The following is a 20,061-nucleotide window of genomic DNA, read 5'->3' on the forward strand; positions in this document are numbered from 1 at the left end:
GCCCGCTGTGAGCCACTGGCACCTGGCTTACAACAGTAATTTTTTTTGTACGTTTTTTATTGTAAAAATGCTGTGCAGAGGGGTTACAGTTACATGAGCAAGGTAATGAGTACATTTCCTATTGAGCACTGTTGCCTCCAACAGTAATTTTTAAAGATTGCCTTAAAGCCAAGGCAAGATGGCTTCATGATGGTTTCCATCAAATTCTTGAAGAACTAAATCTACCAAACAAACAAACAAAAAAAGCGATAATAAGAAACATGTTCCAATGAATTCTGTGAAGCCAGTATTACTCTGATATTAAAGCCCAAGAGATACATCAAGAGATAAGAAAACCAAACACCAACATTGTTTATACACAGAGACTTAGAATCCTTACCATATTAGCAAACTGAATCTGGCAACATATCAAACACATTATATACCATGACCAAGTAAGACATCCTAGGAACACAAACTTGGTTCACCAGACGGCATTCAATCAATGAAACAGACTTTGTTAATAGAATAATGAACAAAGCAATTATCTCCAGGGAGGCAGAAAAAGCACTGGACAAAATCCAATATCCTTTTATGATTAAACAAAACAAAAATGGCTAGGATACTGATGGTGGCTGGTGTCTATAATTCTGGCCACTCAGGAGGCTGAGATCTGAGGCTTGCAGTTCAAAGTCGGTTTGAGCAGACAATAAAGAGTCTGTTCAATTAACCAGCAAAAAGCTTGGATTGAAGTTGTGGTGGCTCAAGTAGACCCCAGGGTATTGATTTCAAGCCCCAACACAAATACAAAGCAAAATATAACCACATATTCAACAAAGTAGGAACAGAAAGGAACTTCCTCTATCTGATAATGAATGTTTACACAAAACAATCAAGCATGCTTGTGTTTAGTGACAAAAGACTATCAGGAATTAGATGAGGATGGCTGCTCTTACCTTTTCTTTCTCTCTCTCTCTCTCTCTTTTTTTTTTGATTATGGGGCTTGAACTTTGGGCCTGGGCACTGTCCCACATCTCTTCAGCTCAAGGTAGTGCTCTACTACACGAGCCACAGCGCCCTTCTGGCTTTTTCTGTTTGTATGGTGCTGAGAAACAGAACTCAGGGCCTCATATATGTGAGGCAAGTACTCTATCTACCACTGAGTCACCTTCCTAGCCCCCTGCTCTTACCATTTCTATTCAGTGTTATAGTACAGAATTTAGTCAAGGAGATTAGGCAAGAAAAATAAACAAAAATCATTCAAGTCAAAAAGGAAGACATAAAACTACTCTTACTTGTAGATGACATGATCTTATATACAGAAAATTCTGAAGAACACGAACACACACACACACACACACACACACACACACACACACACCCTCCACACATTAAATAATAAAGTTCAGCTAGATTGGTCAATCCAAAATTAGAACAAAAAACAAAAATCAACTACATGTGTAATATCATAGTAAAAACCCAACAACTACACTTACATTTATGTTAAAAAAAAGTATGCTTAAAACTAATAGGCCTACATAAATGGAAAGGCTTTCTATTTATGGATTGAAAGATTAAATATTAAGATGGCAATATTTCCCAAAGTGATTTACAGGTTCAAGGCAGTCCCTCTCAATAATCCAGCTGACTTTTCTGCTGAATTTGGAAAACTGATCAGAAAATTCATGTGGAAATGCAAAGGACCCAGAAGAGTCAAAACAATCTTGGAAAAACAATTAAAAAAAAGAGCAAAGTTAGTGAATTCATATACTCTGATTTCAAAATTGAGAACAAAGTTAGAATACCCAGTTATAGTATGCTATTGATATAAAGATGAAACAGAATTTAGAATCCTGAAATAAATCCACACTTTTAAGGTCAATTGATATTTGAGAAGAGGGCCAAGACAGTTCACTAGAGAAAGAATGAGATTTTCAAGAAATGGTTCAGAGAAAGCTGGATACCCATATGCAAAAGGATGAAATGGGATCCCAGTCTCACACCATACATAAATATTAAATAAAAAATGATCAAAGAGTAACATAATAACCACAACTACAAAACTTTCAAGACAAAACACGATGGGGCTGGGAAGGTGGCTCAGTGGTAGAGTGCTTGCCTTGCATGCCTGAGGCCCTGGGTTCGATTCCTCAGCACCACATAAGCAAAAAAAGAAAAAAAGCCGGAAGTGGCGCTGTGGCTCAAGTGGTAGAGCGCTAGCCTTGAGCTGAAGAGCTGAGGGACAGCGCCCAGGCCCAGAGTTCAAGCCCCACGACTGACAAAAAAAAAAAAAAAAGTAAATAAATAAAAAGAGCAAAGGAAATGAGGCTGAGATCATGGGCGCTGCTCCTATCTTGTAAGAGAAACTTTGACTTTTGTCAGTGTTGCATACTTCTCCAAAGATAAAAATGAAATTACTAGGTGTATGTGACACCTGTGCAGGCTGAGCTGCGTGGCAGGCTCCTTCAGAGGGGAAGTATATACACGTTCCCCAAGGAGATAATCCTTGTAAACACAAAGCTTAGGAAAACACCTCTTCCAAATTAAAACTGTTAGGGATGGCAGCCTTTGCTAGGCTTGTGTCCACGTGTTCCTGATTTTCTAACAAGGCGAGCCTAAGGATGTTGATGTGATGCTGTCAGTCGTAATTAGTATCCTAAAATGCAGTGGAAATAGCTAGATTGGTTTTCAAATGTTTAACTATGGCTATTCTAAGTGTTTTATTTTTGTCATCTATAGTTTGATCCTTCTCTACAACACTTGCAATTGGGCTCATAGAGGATGACTTATTTTGCAAATAAGTTAGCTTTTTAAATATTTGGAGATTTTTGTTTGTTTTTGCACTTTTCTCATATTACTTTGCCTGTTGGCTGCTTCCATTCTGCAGAAATACAACTTCTAAGAATAGCAACCAGAGCAGTGTTTTGGGGTGCTAGGAATCACCTACAGGACTGATAGGAATGAACTCCAAGGCTAGCCTGTAAACCTGGCTGCTCAGGAGGCTGAGATCTGAGGATTGCAGTTGGAGGCCAGCCTGGGTAGGTTGTCCAGGAGACTCTGCTCTCTAAGTAACCATTAAAAAGTTGAAAGTGGAGCTGTGGTTCAAGTAGTAGAGTGCTAGCCTTGAGCATAAAAGCTCAGGGATAGCACCCAAGCCTTGAATTCAAGCCCCAGGACCAGAACAACAACAACAAAAAGAAAAGAAAAGAAGAATGAACTACAGGTTGGGAATGTGGCTTAGTGGTAGAGTGCTTGATTAATATGCATGAAGCCCAGGGTTTGATTTCTGAGTACCACATAAACAGAAAGAGCCAGCCTAAAGACCACTCCTTCTAAACCTCTCAGTTGCCTAAATCTGCCACAAGGCTTTTCCTGGCACTGAGTCCCACCTGATTTATCTGTCGCCTCCCCTCTCACAGGGGAGTAGACCAGACCATCTGTGAGAAAACTTACTGCTGTGGTGGTGAACTTTGACCATGAAAGCCAAACCACAAAGAGGCTAGGCAGTGGACTTGGGAGAAAACTGTTCAGACAAAAGGAAAAGTTGTCAAGATTCAAAGGGAGTCACGTGCCAATTCTTCCAGAAGGCGTGAGGCTGCGAAGCTGTGAGGTAGCTCTCCAGCCTGGCAACTCTTACAAAGGCAAACTCCTATCTCTGGAGGAGGCCTTTTTTTTTTTTCCCGGTCATGGGGGCTTGAACTCTGGGCCTGGGCACTGTCCTGAACTCTTCAGCTCAAGGCGAGCGCTCTACCACTTGAGCCACAGCACCACTTCTGTTTTTCTGGAGGTTAATTGAAGATAAGAGTCTCACAGACTTTCTGCCCAGGCTGGCTTTGAACTGTGATCCTTAGATCTCAGCCTCCTGAGTAGCTAGGATTACAGGTGGGAATCACTGGTGCCCAATAGGTAAAGGCCTTATCTTTAAATAGAGACAAGAAGGACTATTTCCACTGGACCCCAAACAAATCCTGTTATGGAGCTGTTCAAGAAATAGGATATCCTCACACTATTTATTTAATTGGATGTCTCTTTATTCTGCTTTAGAATAGCGTTTCTACTTTCACAGTGGGTTCTTCTGACTTACATTCTCTTAACTATTAGAACATGTCTCTCCTTGTGTGCTAGTTTTTCACTAGCCAGGAAACTGTAGCTAGGTTGGCCAACACCAACACTGAGGAATGTTCCCACATAACAGGGAACTGGGACTCATCCTACTGCTGTTTCAAAAAAGCAGAATGCCTTACTTGGACCCAGGAATGAAGAAAAAGCAGGAGGAAGAGCCTCAGGACAAACCACTAGGAAAACGGAGTTTTGATCAGACTGCTCCTTTCCTCTTTGACGTAATTATATATTGGTGATGCGTTTCACAGCTTTGAGAATAAAGTAAGAAAATACTGAAGTATACTAGCCATAAGGGTGAACTTTATGGCAGATGAATTATATCTGTTTTTTTTAATATGAAAAAAGTAGATCGGAACTAGTTGCTTTAACTTCATACCTGTGTGCTTTTTATCTTCCTAAATAATGAAAAGTATGTTTCCCAAGAGGTAGCCAGCATGGTTATAATAATGGGTGGGGTGAATAAGCTTTGTTCCAAACCAGCAAGTCGACCTGTGTGTCCACCCAGATGCTGCACCTAGGAAACCACCTGTCAACCAGATGTTAACATGAACCTCTTCTATGTACCTGCTTGATCCCACAGGATGGGCAGAAATGCTTCCTGCTCGATTGGTTGGTCCCAAATTCCAGGCTCTGCTCTTGTCAAGCCCCTTCCTGCCTCATTTGAGTGGGGAAGGGAGGGTGTGGTCTCCGTAGCCTTCACCTTCAACTCTCTGAAAGGAGGAATTCCCTTTGGGGAATTGTGCTCCTGCACACATTGATGGTAGGAGCCTGTTTACAGATAGTTACAAATGTCACCAATAGGTGTCTTATTTTACAGACACAGGTCTTGTACTAGGTACTTGTCTTTTGGCCTGGTAGGGGTTTTGCATCTGGCTCAACTATCCATCTCCACCTTGCCCCTGCTCAGGTGATCAACATCACAACCCGCCATGGTTTCCAAAGAAAAAAGGTTCAATGCTCACTGCTGGAGAAGCTCCACAGAGGGCCTGGAAACCAAGTTAGTGGAGGGAAAGCATCATTTTCTTAGAAAGAAATAGAAAATGTTGGAATTGCATATAATAAATGTTAACTATTAGTCAATAAAACGTATTTGGTGTGTGTGTGTGTGTGTGTTGGAATTGCATATAATAAATGTTAACTATTAGTCAATAAAACACATTTTGTGTGTGTGTGTGTGTGTGTGTGTGTGTGTGTGTGTGTGTGTGTGTGTGTGCTGGCTTAAACTAGGGCCTCAGGCTTTTGTTTAGTTTTTTTTTCACTCAATGCTGGTATTTTCCACTTGAGCCATACCTCACTTCTAGCTTCTTCCTGGTTATCTGGAGATGAGCATCTCAAGGACTTTCTTGCCTTGGGTAGCTTTGAACCATGATCTTCAAATCTCACCCTCTTGAGTAACTAGCCTTATACACATGAGCCTCTGACACCCGGCTTAGTGAGAGTTTTAATGGCAGAAGGTTAGTACCTTGTGGACGGGGACCAGAGCAGCCCCTGCCTGGCCGGCTGCAGAACTCAACACTAATTAAATGCATGGGGAGGGGCGGGGCTACATGCCCCCAGAATGTGAGGACAAGATCAGGAAGAGATCATCTTGAAATGGAAACACATGTAAAATAAGCACACGTATTAGAGATGATGGCATTTGAGAGCTTATTCCCAACAAAGCATTCCTACACTATCATGGGGATGAAGTCAGACATTTCCTGAACTGCTGCCAAGGGATCGACCATCAGCAGGAAACAGTGCTGAATTGGAAAACAGAGAAAACGAGTTGCGCTTGACAGAGGAAAGGAGTTACGGAGAGGCTGGAAGACACTGTTCCGGCCCTTCCTGGGGCCGGCTGCAGAGCGAGGTGCAGGATTTGGACTGGACATGAATTCCTGGATGGCTTTGGCAGGGCTCACCGTGCTCTGTGGATCGAGGAATATCTTCTCACAGCCACATCTGCATCTGCCTGTGGAAGGCCTCGGAGAATTCTAACAGACTGAGTTCACTAAAGTCTGTTCCAGAGGCTGGAGTCAATCGTATTGTGTAGTTAGGATTGTAAAATTGGGGGTATGTGGGTAGAGGAAGTGGTCAGAGGGTCAAGAGATGAAGGAAGGGACAGAGATGAAATGGGGTCTTGGTTACAGTTGGTCCTGATGCACATATACAGTGTTTTAAGAAATACTTCTGGGGCTGGGAAGGTGGCTCAGTGGTAGAGCACTTGCCTTGCATGCCTGAGGCCCTGGGTTCAATTCCTCAGCACCACATAAGCAAAAAAAGAAAAAGCCGGAAGTGGTGCTGTGGCTCAAGTGGTAGAGCGCTAGCCTTGAGCTGAAGAGCTGTGGGACAGCGCCCAGGCCCAGAGTTCAGGCCCCACAACCGAAGGAAAAAAGAAAAAAAAAATACTTCTGGCTAAGTATGCTGGCTCAGCCTATAATCCTAGATATTTGGTAAGTGGAGATCAGAGGATTGTGATTGGAAGCCAGCCCAGGCATAAAAGTTCAGAAGACTTCATCTCCACCCATACATGAGCTACCAGGGAAGTACAGTAAAAGGAACACAGCCCAGGCAGCCAGAGCCAAAGCAAGATCCTACTTGGAAAACAACCAGCATAAAATGGGGATAGAGATGTGGCTCAAGTGGCAGAATGCCTGCCTAGCAATCACAAAGCTCGGAGTTCAATCTCTAGTATCGGCACACACAGGTACATATGCATACACACACACAAACACTTCTGTAATTTTTTTCCTGTTTAAGCCAAATCTGGTTGCTGCTAAGTTCCTACTTGTAACCAAACAGTGCCAAGCAAAAGAGTTATGAAGACAGAGAAAGCTAAGAGTAAGAATATGCGTGCATGCATGTGTGTGTGTGCTTTCCATCTGCCAACTTTACCCAGAGCATCTCACTTTGTTTGTTTGAGTAGTCACCATGCAACCTCCAGCCCCAGGATTTGCTCTCCTGAGCAGACCTTACCGCGAGGCTGGACTTTGGCCTCCTCATCCAAAAAAGGAGAGATAGAGTCTACCGTGAGATGTTCTCAAAACTAGCTGGACCTCACATGCACCAGGGCTCCGAACACACAGATTTCTGAGTCCTGCTAAAATTCTAGATTCTGCTTTCAGGCCACCAAGGGGAGCTCAGGGTTTGAGGTTGTTTTCAAATGCATCTATCTTGCCAAACCCACTTCTAATGTGTCTTAATCAGGCCTGGGAAGAAACCCAGACCCAGAAGTGACCATCACGGAGGAAGCTATGTTTATGTTCCAGATATCTGGGAGCTGGGGTCATAGCACCCCATATAGATACAAGGGGATTTCTGGGGCTGATCAGAAGGCAGAAGGCTGGGAAGTATCAGAGCCTTGACTGTGGACTCAGGAGGCAAAGCAGAGAACAGAATCAGCCTTAAAAGGGGGTATTTCAAGCTGGGCACCGGTGGCTTATACCTGTCATCCTAGCTACTCAGGAGGCTGGTATCTGAGGATCATGGTTTGAAGCCAGCCAGAGTAGGAAAGTGCATGCGACTCAAATCTCCAATGAACCCCCAGAAAAGCAGAAGTGATGCTGTGGCTCAAGTGGCAGAATGCTAGCCTTGAGCAAGAGCTCAGGGACAGTGTCCAGGCCCTGAGTTCGTGCCCCGTGACCACTACCACCACCACCACCACCAACAGCAAAAAGTGAGTATTTCAGTGAGCTCCAGGCCATTAGGTGCTATTTTTCTTAGACAATAAGTCTGCCTCTAAAACCTTAGCTTCTCAGGCTTCCTGGTTGGTAGGTCGGCCATGGACAGACGGAAGTAGAGGAAGTTGTTGTCTCCTGCCCTGTCCCTCCTTGCAGGAATAGGGACACCAGAGCTGAAGCCACACCACAACCTTGAAGATGAGCCCCAGAAATGTCACATCGAGGAGAGCTGGGAACCTCAAGACTTTTTGTGACATAGAAAACATGAAGCTTAAAATGCCTAACTACGGAATTCTCTAATCTTAGATGCCCAAGCTAGTTCAAATAGGATATTGAAGGACATGGGCAAACCAGTTCAGCCAGCTTTCCCCTCCACAGCCACCCCCCCCCGTCACCCCCACCCCCCTGCCCAGGTGGCTGCCACCCAGGACAGGGCCTTGGGTCCTGCCATGTCTCAGGCCACCTTTCTGAGACCACCACCCAGGAGAGGGTGTGGCCTGTTTAAACAAACCAATCATAGTCTGGCAATGCCTAAAGGGAGGAAAGAAATGGGGAGGAGAGAGACAACATAAAACTCTTCGGAGTGGTCTTTACTTCACTAAACTCTTTAAAACTCTTATTCTTTCCTGGTATTATTTTGGTACTACTGGAGAACAAGAACTCACCATGCTTGTCTCGTGTCTTGTGCATCGACATGACAAAGTTGCAGAGGTCCTGGAGGTAATGGGATGATGTCCTGTCCAGGGGCCAGGCACCCCGAGGCACCTCTCCCAGCCCCCCTCCAGCACCTCTGTGTGACAGCACAGACTCCGGCAGGCGGGAGACGGACTGCCAATGCTTCTTTGCCAAGCACTCAGATTTCTCTCATGGAGTAAAACATTACAATGACAAGTCTTCAAGACAAACTAAAGAAACAGATGGTTCATCACGCCGGAGGGGAAAGAACAGATGTAATTGCGGATAAAATCTCAGATTCATTTGGATGGTTAGCTAATTAGACACTCCAAGGAACAGGCTGGTGAACTTGTGGTATTGGGGATGTTGGCGTTATTGGCTGAGCCCTGGAGCTGAAAGCATTCACTCTACCTAAAGAACGAAGCTCACAGCCCTGTGCTTCTCAAGCTTTGTGTAAATCAGGATCCTCTAGAGCTGAGGATCTGGAAGATCTGGACTGGGGATCAGAAGACTTTCCCAGTTTTATTTTTTTATTTTGGGTCCGGTCATGGGGCCTGAACTCTGGGCCTGGGCGCTGTCCCTCAGCTCTTCAGCTCAAGGCTAGCGCTCTACCACTTGAGCCACAGCGCCACTTCCGGCTTTTTTCTTTTTGCTTATATGGCGCTGAGGAATCGAACCTAGGGCCTCAGGCTTGCAAGGCAAGCGCTCTACCACTGAGCCACCTTCCCAACCCCGACTTTCCCAGTTTTAAAAGAGAAGGAAGGTCTTGCTTTGTAGCCCAGCCTGATTTCAAAGTCCTGAGCTCCCATCACCCCATCCTCTGGGAGTAGCTGAGACTACAGGCATTGGCCACTGACCAGCTCAAGAATTTAAATCTCTAACAAGTTCCCAAGGACTTCTTAGGCTAGTCGCCAGACTAAACTCTGAGAACCACAGCTCTAGAGGAACTCCATGTGAAAATAACCAAGATATAATGACCAAATCACAGAACCCACCCATAGACAGTAAACAATTAGGTAGCTTTGAGTGCATTCAAAAGCTGTAAGTATCACAACTGGAACCTTCAATAGAAACCTAACACTTGGCTGCCATTCTGTTTTCCTTCTGTCTACAGACTGGACTCCCTGGGCATTCTGTGGGCACAGAATGGTAGCGCGTGGCTGGGCGCCTGGCTTCTTTCATTTAGTAGGATGTTCCCAAGGCGCACCCAGGTTGTAGTTGTACTATATTCCCCCTTTTCTTCCTTTGGTCAGTCATGGGATTTGAACTCACAACCTGGGCACTGTCCCTGAGCTCTTCAGCTCAAGGCTAGCACTCTACTACTTTGAGCCACAGCACCACTTCCAGTTTTCTGGTGGTTAATTGGAGATGAGTCTCATGGACTTTCCTGCCCAGGTTGGCTTTGAACCTTGGTCCTCAGGTCTCAGCCTCCTAAACAGCTAGGATTACAGGCATGAGCCACCAGTGCCCAGCTTTCTTCCTTCTCCCCTACCCACTTTGGATGAAAAGTCTTCCATCCTATGGCTATACTTTCTTTCTTTTTTCAGTGCTGGGGATGGAACCCAGGGCCTTAGACATACCATGCAAGCACTCTACCACTGGCATCATATCCTACCCCTGAATATAATATTTTGCTTATCCATCCATCGCTTAATGGATAAGTTGTTCCAGCGTTTTGGCTGTTATGAATAGCACTATGAAATTTGAATATAAGTGTTAGTATGGGCATATAATTTCATTTCTCTTGGGGACATAATGGGGAATAGAATTGTTGAGTCACCTGGTAACTGTTTAACTCTGAGGGCTGTTTTCCAAAGTGGCCACAGCTCCACTCCCAGCTTTTTGGTGTATTGAGATAAAGACTCTCATGGACTTTCCTTCCTTGGCTGAGATCCTCTGATCTCAGCCTCATGAGTAGCTAGAAATAGGAGTGTGAGCCACCAGTGCCTGGCTATTTATTAATTTTTTTTTTGTGTGTGTGTGTGTGTGTTTAAGATCACATCATCAGTAAATGCAGGACATTTTATCTTTCTCTTTCCAATCATGCCTTTTTTTTTTTTAATTTGCTTTAGTCAGAGCCTGCAGCACAATGCTGGATCGAAGTGGTGTGAACAGCTTTTGCCTTGTTTCTGATCTCAGGGGAAAACTTGCAGTCTTTAGTTACTAAGCATGATACTAGTGGTAGGTTTTTCACTGACTCCAGGATGCCGCTAGGCTGGTGGACAGCAGCCCCAACTGCAGCTGATGATTGGCTAAACAAAGTATGGTGTATATGGACACAACGGAGTATTATTCAGCCATAAAGAAGAATAAAATTACATTATTTGCAAGAAAAGAAATGGAACTAGAAATAATTATGTGAGTAAAGTAAGCCAGACTGAGAAGGACAAATATCATGCATTCTCTGTCACATGTGGAATCTACTTAAAAATCAAGGACAGGAATATATTCAGGGTCAGTACCGGTATGGGGGAGGAAAGGTACAAAAGGAGAGAATATGGAGGGCACAGGATGAACATAGCTAAAGTATTGTGTGTCTACACAGACACAGACACACACACACACACATATACACACATGTATGAAAATAGAACAGTTCAAAGTATCCAAAACCTATTAGAATTGTTTTAATATGCAGAAGGGAAATAAGAGGAGCTATTCAGAAGGAAGGAATTTGATCAAAGCACATTATACACATACATGAGAATATGATAGGGAAAGTCTTTTGTATGACTAATCTACACTAATAAAAATGTTGAAGGCAAGCAAGCAAGCAAGCATTCTGTTGTGCTCTGTGCCTGGCGTACATCAGGTCCCCAGTTGCTGTTGGCGGATGTAATAGTGGGCAGGAAGGCCAGCTTCCTGGTCAGCACAATGCAGTTTCCTTACTGTGGGGGAGACAAGAGCCAGGGTGTGGCCTCGGGGGACATATAGAGCCCCTCTTCCTGCAGACTTCCAGCCAGCCACCGTGGGACCAGGACTTTTCCCAGCAGGCTGGGGTTCAGGGCCACCTGTGACCACTTCCGGGCAGAGTTGGGCTGAGATTGTGGTGATGGGAGACAAAGCTCCTTCTTTTTCCTGGGAAGCACAATTCCCAGGCTCTGAGCACCCCAACATCAGGTTAGGAGCCCCAAACTTGGGGAAGAGTGGGAGTTCCTGGCTCTGCCTCAGAGAGGATGTGCAGCTGGAGCCCCTGCCTCCTTCTCTTCCTCCCATGGGGCAGGAGGCCATGTGCCAGGCCCATGGCACAGTCGTCTGCTTGCCTTTGTCCTGTGAGCCATGAAGCTCTTAGGGGCCAGGGACCATGGCTGCCCTTCTCTTTTCTGGATCCCTAGAGCCAGGACAAACCCTGGTTTCCAGATATTTACTAACTTAGAGGTTCTTTGCCTGCTAAGTACCCGCAGCCCAGTGCTTGGCACACTGTACACACCTAGTTCAGCTAGCTCCTTCTTTTTTTGTTGTTATTGTTGGTCACGGGGCTTGAGCTCTGGGCCTGGGCACTGTCCCTGAGCTCTTGAGCCACAGTATCACTTCCGGTTTTCTGATGGTTAATTGGAGATAAGAATCTCACAGATTTTCCTAGCCCTGGTTAGCTTTGAACCACGATGATGCTCAGATCTCAGCCTCTTGAGAAGCTAGGATTACAAGCCTGAACCACGGGCACCCAGCTGGCTCCTTTTGTTTTTGTTCTTCTTTTTTTGGTTGGTCGTGGGGGCCTGAACTCTGGGCCTGGGCGCTGTCCCTCAGCTCTTCAGCTCAAGGCTAGCACTCTACCACTTGAGCCACAGCGCCACTTCCAGCTTTTTCTGCTTATGTGGTGCTGAGGAATCAAACCCAAGGCCTCATGCATACAAGGCAAACACTCTACCACTGAGCCACCTTCCCAGCCCCTGGCTCCCTCTTTTTGACTGTTGGAATGACCAACAGTCCCAGGATTCCAGAAATGCTCGCTCCTTTCTAGATCATCGCTTGTGATCCAAGCAGGAGCCCAGGACAGCCACACGCTAAGCCACACCATAGTCCACAGGAACATTCATTGAGCACCTACTGTGTACAAGACACAGAGACCTTGACTGTGTTATCAAAGTTACTATTTAGACTAACTCCAGAAGGCCGGAGTCAGCACCCCTATTACAAGGATGTGGATGAGGAACGAAGCGGGTGTGTGGGAGCAGGGGCTAGACAGCAGCTAGCCCTGGATCAAGGTGATAGTGACTAATAGACCAAGTTTCATATCTAGGACTTCTGGACTTCAGTGCTACCTTCTCCCTACCACACAGAAGAGCCACCATTGGTCTGACTTCCTGGCTCTGTGCTGACACCCATCTGGTCCAGGGGTCAGCTTCTTTCCTTTCTCCTGACTTCTGCCCTTGTCCTTCCAGGAGACTGATGGACAAGAAGAACTGCTCGTGCAGGCCTCCAGAGCAGCTCAGCGCCGCCCTTGGACCCCAGGCCAGAACTAGAAGGGAGCTGAGAGGAGGTGAGGTCAGCCCAGCCCAGCCCAGCCCAGCCCATGGGCCCGGGTCCGGTTGTTCTGTGCATGGAGATGGGAAGGAAGACTAGGGAGGCACTGGTGGTTTCCAAGGGCAACCCTGAAACATCAGTGGGACACAGAGCGGGTTTTCCCTGGACACAGGAAGCCGAGCTTGCTCTGGAGGAAGGGAGGCAGCCTTGAGCGGAAGCAGAGGAAAACCTTCGCTCTTGACTCAACTGGGGCGTGGCCCAGGGGGATCAGGCTGGAGGCAAGTGGACAGGCTACAGTAGGAAGGCTAGCCCCAAAGGGTCAAGCTCCCAGGGTGGAGGCCATTTGCACAAGAAGGCCAGGAGCCCTGGGGTCTCCAGTCCCGGCATCACACATGCAAGTGACTCACTAAGAGACACTCCTTCCCTACCCCCGACTAGCCATGTCTCTGAGGATCACCAGATCCCTGGACAAGGACGTGGGTCCGGGTCCTGAGGCCTCTCATCCATGCTTGCCTCTCACTAGAAATCAACCCTGCCTGCCCTGCCCTGATTTTCCTGCAGCCCCTGCATGTCGATAGTGATGGGACAGGAATGAGTTAGAGCAGCACATGGAGGGTCTCAGGGGCTCCCATCAGGCCTGTAAAATGGGGTCACCCACACCCACCTCCTAGAGCCAGAGAAGGCACGCACACAGATCCCCAAGTGGCATCCCACTCCCGCTCCATCTGTGGCTCTGAGGCCCTTTCCTCTGCCCCAGGGAGACCCAAAGAGAACCTGGGCTGGTGATGGGATGACCTGGGGTTATAGAGGGCATCCAAGGTCAAACCCAAGGATTGCCTTTCAGACCTCTTAGGACCATGGGCCCTGGAGCCGCTCCCTGGGTCAACACACTGCTTTCCCAGGATCCTGGCCTGTAGAAAGCTCCCATTGCCTGAGTGACCAAACAACCTATCTCAATACAGTTTGGAGGAGACCTGTGATGCTTAGGGTCCTGCACCACCCAAGGCCAACTCCCAGACAAGGGAATAGCTTTAACTGGCTGGCGGAATGAGTGCTGAGCCCTGGCAGACACCATGATCCTGGGCCTTCGGGTGGGCCATGGGAGGACTGGGTAGGCTGATCCTCAGGCCCAGCTCCCCTGAGACCTGGGTCAGGGGACAAATTCAATTTTCTGGGTGTGCTCTGGATGGGATAAAGGCTGGAGATGCTGACTAGGTACTAGAATTCCTAACCAGCCAGGGAGCTGGGAAAACAAAGCTTCTTGCCCCAGGCCTAGGAATGTCCAGGTTCAGAGGGAGGCCATGAATTTTGGGCCGAGCCCCCGTGCCATGTGCGTTTGTAGGTGGGGAGGGGGGATAGTGGCTCTGAAGCACATGCCCCTGAGATGCTCCAACCCACAAACCCCAGGGAAGCCTGGGGACCCCCCCTCCCCCAAGAGAGCTGCATCTGGAGGCACAGCAGCAGTACCCAGGCTATAGGTCCGTGCCTTGGACTTGGAGGCCAGAAAATTGGTGCCAAGATAGGGCAAAGGTCAGCCAGCTTATGTCATTCCAGGGCCCCTGACCAAGTCAGCTACTTGCTTGGTCTGATATTAAACACAGATTGTTTTTTTCTCCCCCAGAGAAATAGCAAGTTCTAGGTTTGGAAGTTCTGAAGTTCTGGAATTCCACTGCCTCTCAGGATGGCAGACCCCAGGAAAGGACTCCTAAGACAGGAGCTCAGGGGCTTAGGCATCCCACCTGGGATAGCAGAGTCCCCATGGAAGGTTGATGATGTAAACCCAGGCAGGCTACGGGGGGCCCTGGGGTCCTCTTAGATGTGAACTCCTGAGTTCATCCAGGTAGCAGATTACGGGGCTGGGAAGGTAGCTCAGTGGTAGAGCACTTGCCTTGCATACATGAGGCCCTGGGTTCGATTCCTCAGTACCACATAAGCAAAAAGAAAAAAGCCGGAAGTGGCGCTGTGGCTCAAGTGGTAGAGTGCTAGCCTTGAGCTGAAGAGCTGAGGGACAGCGCCCAGGTCCAGAGTTCAGGCCCCACAACCAGACCCCCCCCCCAAAAAAAAGAACCAGGTAGCAGATTTCTACTAAGCACCTACTCTGTGCAGGAATGCACTGTGGATAGACAGATGCCTGTCTGTGAAGATGACTTGGTTTTTGTGTGCCAGTTCTGGGGCTTGAACTCAGGGACTGGGCACTGGTAAACTAGTGCTCTACCTTCAGCCTTGAGCCACAGTGCTATTTCCAGACCTAAGGTGGTCTGGGAAAACACACTGCTGTGATAACACTTCCACAGAGACCTTGACAAGGCAGGGGAGCAAGTCACGTGGATAGTGGGGTAAAGTACATTCCAGCAAAGGGCAGCGCCAAGGTCCTAAGCTAGGAGCGTACCTGATTTCCTCTAAGAATAGGGGGAGGAAGCAAGTGTGACTACCCAGAGGGTCAAAGAGAGATAAGAATGAGAGAAGCCAGGTGCCAGAGGTTCATGCCTGAAATCCTAGCTACTCCAGCAGTCTGAGATCTGAGGATTGAGGTTCAGAGCCAGCCTGGGCAGGAAAGTCTGTGAGACTCTACAATTAAATACCAAAAAGAAGCTGTAAGTGGAGTTGTGGTTCAAGTGGCAGAGTGCTAGCCTTGAGCAAAAGAAGCTCAGGACAGTGCTCAGGGCCTGAGTTCAAGCCCAGGACTGGCACCAAACAATAATAACAACAAAAAACAAGATAAAAGAAAAAGAAAAGAACAAATGAGAGACAAGGATGCCGCAGTCAGATGACACTGGACCTACAGGCCAGATTCCATGGGAGAGAGGAGGACATCAGAGGGCTTAGGGTAGAGTTGTGGTCTGATCTGTGCGTGCGTGCGTGCGTGCATGTGTGTGCATGTGTGTGTGTGTGTGTGTGTGTGTGTGTGCGTGCATGCGTGTGTGTGTGTGTGTGTGTGTTCGGTTGGGGGGCTTAAACTCTGGGCCTGAGCACTGTCCCTGAGCTCTTCAGCTCAAGGCAAGCACATGATCTTATTTATACAGTTTATACAGATGTTCAAACTATATTTGTGTAGGATTCACCATAGCTCTAGAATATTCCATCCTAGCAATTAAGCAATGCTTGGCCTGCCTAGAGGAGCAAAGGTGAGGAGTCTGACATGTCTGTACATATGCATCACAGGTTGCTTTTCTGCATTGCAAAGGAAACATCAACTGCCCTTCATATCAACTTTCCTCTCTGCCTTCAGAGTCTAGTCACACCCAACAGTGCCTGCATCCCGGACAGCGCTTACCCATCACCCCAATGATGTGTTTATCAGCAGCAGCACCTAGATGATGGAGTGTCAATCATTCACACCACGCCTCCACCACCCTGTCTTTGGAGACCTGAGCTTGGTCTAGATAGAGCTCATGGAAGCCTGGCTTGAGAGCCGGCGCCCCCTAAACTCACCAGGTAGGGAGAAGGGGGACAGGAAGACGGTCTCTATGGGCTCGGGCTCTGGGGGAGGAGGTGGCTGTGGGGGCGGCTGCTGGCCCTGGTCCTGCTGAGCATCCTCGGGGTTCTCCACAGGGACGTTTCCGTTCTCGATGTTCTCAGGTCTCCCGTTCTGAAGCGGCTTGCTGCTCACTCCGTTGGCGGCATTGATCAGTCTCTGGCGCTGTGGGAACCCCCCGACCAGAAAGACAGCAAGGCAGGTGAGAAAGGGTAGCTAGACTCCACCCAGCCCTCTCAGCTTTCTAGAACAACGACCCTTTGCTGCTTCTCATCTTTGCCAACACTTAGTATTGTCAGACCTTTTCATTTTCGCCATTCTGTCTAGTGGGTGTGTGCTAACATCCAATCATGGTTTTAGCTCACATTGTCCCCAGTGACGAATGCTACTCAGAGTCTTCCTGGGTTGTTGGCCACTGAGGTGGCTGTTGGTGGCCTCTCCATAGTTTCTAGGGAACTATGTGCCTCTGCTCTGCTCACCTTAATCAAGTTCCAAAACATTTATGGATTTGCTTAAGGCCTGTGGGTCAAGGACTGGTTGCACCATGGATAAAGAGATCTTGTCCAATATTGACCCGGAGCCCAGGGACCGAGGACTGCCCCCCAGAGAATGCTCTGTCTCTGGACCCAATACCTATCCTGGTAATGAACCTGCCCTGGACACATACCAGTCCTGGTCATCATGGGGGCTGGCAGGAGCCATGATCATGTCAAAGGAAGTATACTATTCTAAATGATGATGATGATGATGATGATAGTAATGATAATAATAGATAATAGTAACAGTAGATAATAATAATAGTAATAATAAGTAATAATAAGTTGGATTCAGATGGCTCTTGTCTGTAATCCTAGCTAGTCAGGAGGCTGAGCTCTGAGGATAGCAGTTCAAAGCCAACCTGAGCAGGAAAGTCTGTGAGACTCTTATCTCTAATTAACCACCAGAAAACCAGAAGTGGTGCTGTGGCTCAAGTGGTAGAGTGCTAACCTTATGCAAAAGAGCTCAGGGCCAGTGCCAAGGCCCTGAGTTCAAGCTCTACTACCAGCAAAAAAATAAAAATAAAAATAAATAATAAAAGATCTATTGACCCCTGAACTAACTTTCTGCCTGTCAGTGTTAGGTGGGGACTCCTAATTCAGTTAAGTCTAGGCTGGGGAAACAGTAGAAGGTTGCTGATCTGAAGCTAGCCCTGGTCAAAAGCATGAGACCCTATCTGAAAAAGAACTAAAGTATAAAGGTCTAGAAACAAGATGCAAGAGGTATAGCGCCTGACAAGCAAGCAGTAGACCCCAAGTTCAAATCCCAGTGCCACCAACTGCTTCCTTTCAACCCCCAATCTGTTATTTTCCTGATGAATAAAAATGTCACGAAAAAGAGACAGAGTAAACCTTCATCCCCCTGTCCTCTAGAATTGGTTAATAGCCACCCCAGCACCCAGTACAGTTAAGTTTAGGAAAGACAGATAGGTTTCAATAAAATTTCATCAGTATACTACTTCACTGTTTTGAACCAAAAAGATTCAAAACTTGGAAAAGTGTTACCATTTTCTTTGTGTGTGCGCATGTGCTGGTACAAGGGCTTGAACTCAGCCTGTGAGCCCTGGTGTTAGCACGTTTATTCCTGGCTGGTGCTCTACCATTTAAGTCACAGCTCTACTTCTGGCTTTTTGATGGTTAATTGGAGATAAGAGTCTCACAGACGTTTTTGTCTGGACTAACTTCGAACTATGATCCTCCAATCTCAGCCTCCTGAGTAGCTAGGATTACAGGCGTGAGCTATCTGCAACTGGCTGCCTATTTCTTAATACATTTTCTACAGAAAGGGTATATGCACAGTGAAGCATAGATGTTCAAAACAATGAACTTTTAAGCCCTGGCAAACATGATTCTTGTGTCCAGTGGTGTGCTGACTGTGGCTACTAGAATAAAACTAAGCCCAAAAAAGCCAGTAGTCAGTACATTCATTATTTTTGCAATACTGGCTACATAATATCCATTTTGCTGAAAAATAATATCCTGTATTTTTTCCCACTTGGGAGAAGAGGCGTGGAGTACAAAACGTAAGTCCAGCAAGAAGAGGAGGAGTTCCTCAGAGGGCATTGCCACTCTCCAGTGTCCTGAGTTTTCTTTTTACTTTTTTTTTTTTTTTGCCAGTCCTGGGGCTTGAACTCAGGGCCTGGGCACTGTTCTAGTACTACTTTTTTTTTTTTGTCAGTTGTGGGGCTTGAACTCTGGGCCTGGGCTCTATCTCTCAGCTCTTCAGCTTAAGGCTAGCGCTCTACCACTTAAGCCACAGCGCCACTTCTGGCTTTTTCTGCTTATGTGGTGCTGAGGAATCGAACCAGGGCCTCATGCATGCAAGGCAAGCACTCTACCACTGAGCCACCTTCCCAGCCCCTATCTAGTACTTCTTTTGCTCAAGGCTAGTACTCTACCACTTGAGCCACAGTGCCACTTCCAGCCTTTTCTGTTTATGTGGTACTGAGGAATCAAACCCAGGGCTTCGTGCATGCTAGGCAAGCGCTCTACCTCTGAGCCACATTCCCAGCCTGAGTTTTCTTTGAAGGTTGCCCTGCCCATAGAGAAACAGATGCACATTCATCTTTTTATTCTCTCTCTCTCCCTCGTGTTCACACACTTACCTCATTAATTATGATCCTGCTGGCCATCCGTAGCCGGGTCCTGGGTCCAAACTTGTTGGTGATCATGATGCGCAAGCCAGCCTCGGGGAAGCTGAACTTGGGAGGGCTGGAGCTCAGGACCTCGTCTACCATCACCACCGGGGGCTTGCTGTATTGCGGCTTCTCCTTCACTATGAAGCACAGAGCCAGGATTAGTGCTCATCTCTTGGAGGACTACTCCTAAGTGCTGGGACCACTGCAGTACCCTCATCTTGCTAACCTCCTGGGGCTGTGGTTATGGGGCCGTGGAGGTCTGGCTTCAGCCCCTCCAGTCAGTCAACTGGCTAACTCAGATGCCAGCAAGTTACACAGAACTCAGAGAATCCTTTATTATAGGACCATTCCTGGGCAGATATGCCCTATCTAGACATTATCAATTGATGGCTGACTTCTCTTCTGGGGCTTGACTTTGGCCAACTGCAAAGGCACTGGAGTTCCTCATCTGAGCCTGACCAAGGCATCCTTGTACCTTGGACCCATAGCTAGGATGGGGTCTCCTCTCCACTCTCCTTTTCCAGTTGCTCAGAGGAAACTTTACAGTCTACAAGACCCCTCAGCTGTGATAAACATGATCAGGCAGCAGACAGTATGGAGTCTTAGCTTCCCACAAGGCCTTGTGGTCTGTGCAGACAATCCCCTCAACACTGCTAGGAAACATTCTCACATTGTATTATGCACAAGGCAAGAAAGGTCAGAGATTTGTCCCTACCCACCCAGCCCTAGAAGAGGTGCCTGAGACCCAGGAGGGTGCCGGCTTGTCCCAGGGGGGTGTGGTGGGCTGCTGATTAAGCCTAATGTTTGATAAACACTGATGGCATCAGGGGACATGTCTGTCTCTCTCTCTCTCTTTTACTCCCCTTCCCTCACAAAGCTGAACAAAGCTGGCCATTCTGGGTCTCTTTCCTGCTTCCTTCATGCACATGCTCAGTCGGCATCCTGGGAGGCTTGGCATTGAACTCCAGGTCCCCAGCAAAATCTAATAACCAAACCACTCATGAACACAGCAC

General features: G+C 47.2%; 1 protein-coding gene across 2 annotated transcripts in view; it reads right to left on the bottom strand.

The window, feature by feature from the left end:
* Positions 1 to 20,061, bottom strand: part of Slc24a4 (solute carrier family 24 (sodium/potassium/calcium exchanger), member 4) — a 119,353-nt gene that overhangs the window by 11,999 nt on the left and 87,293 nt on the right. For both annotated transcript variants that reach the window (XM_013014239.1, XM_013014233.1), the window contains exons 11-12: positions 19,016 to 19,185; positions 16,332 to 16,539 (exon numbers count right to left, since the gene is read on the bottom strand). In XM_013014239.1, coding sequence (XP_012869693.1) covers positions 16,332 to 16,539; positions 19,016 to 19,185 — 378 coding nt within the window. The remainder of the gene's footprint in view (positions 1 to 16,331; positions 16,540 to 19,015; positions 19,186 to 20,061) is intronic.

Source organism: Dipodomys ordii, unplaced genomic scaffold (assembly GCF_000151885.1).
Source record: "Dipodomys ordii isolate 6190 unplaced genomic scaffold, Dord_2.0 Scaffold2, whole genome shotgun sequence".
Taxonomy (NCBI): domain Eukaryota; kingdom Metazoa; phylum Chordata; class Mammalia; order Rodentia; family Heteromyidae; genus Dipodomys; species Dipodomys ordii.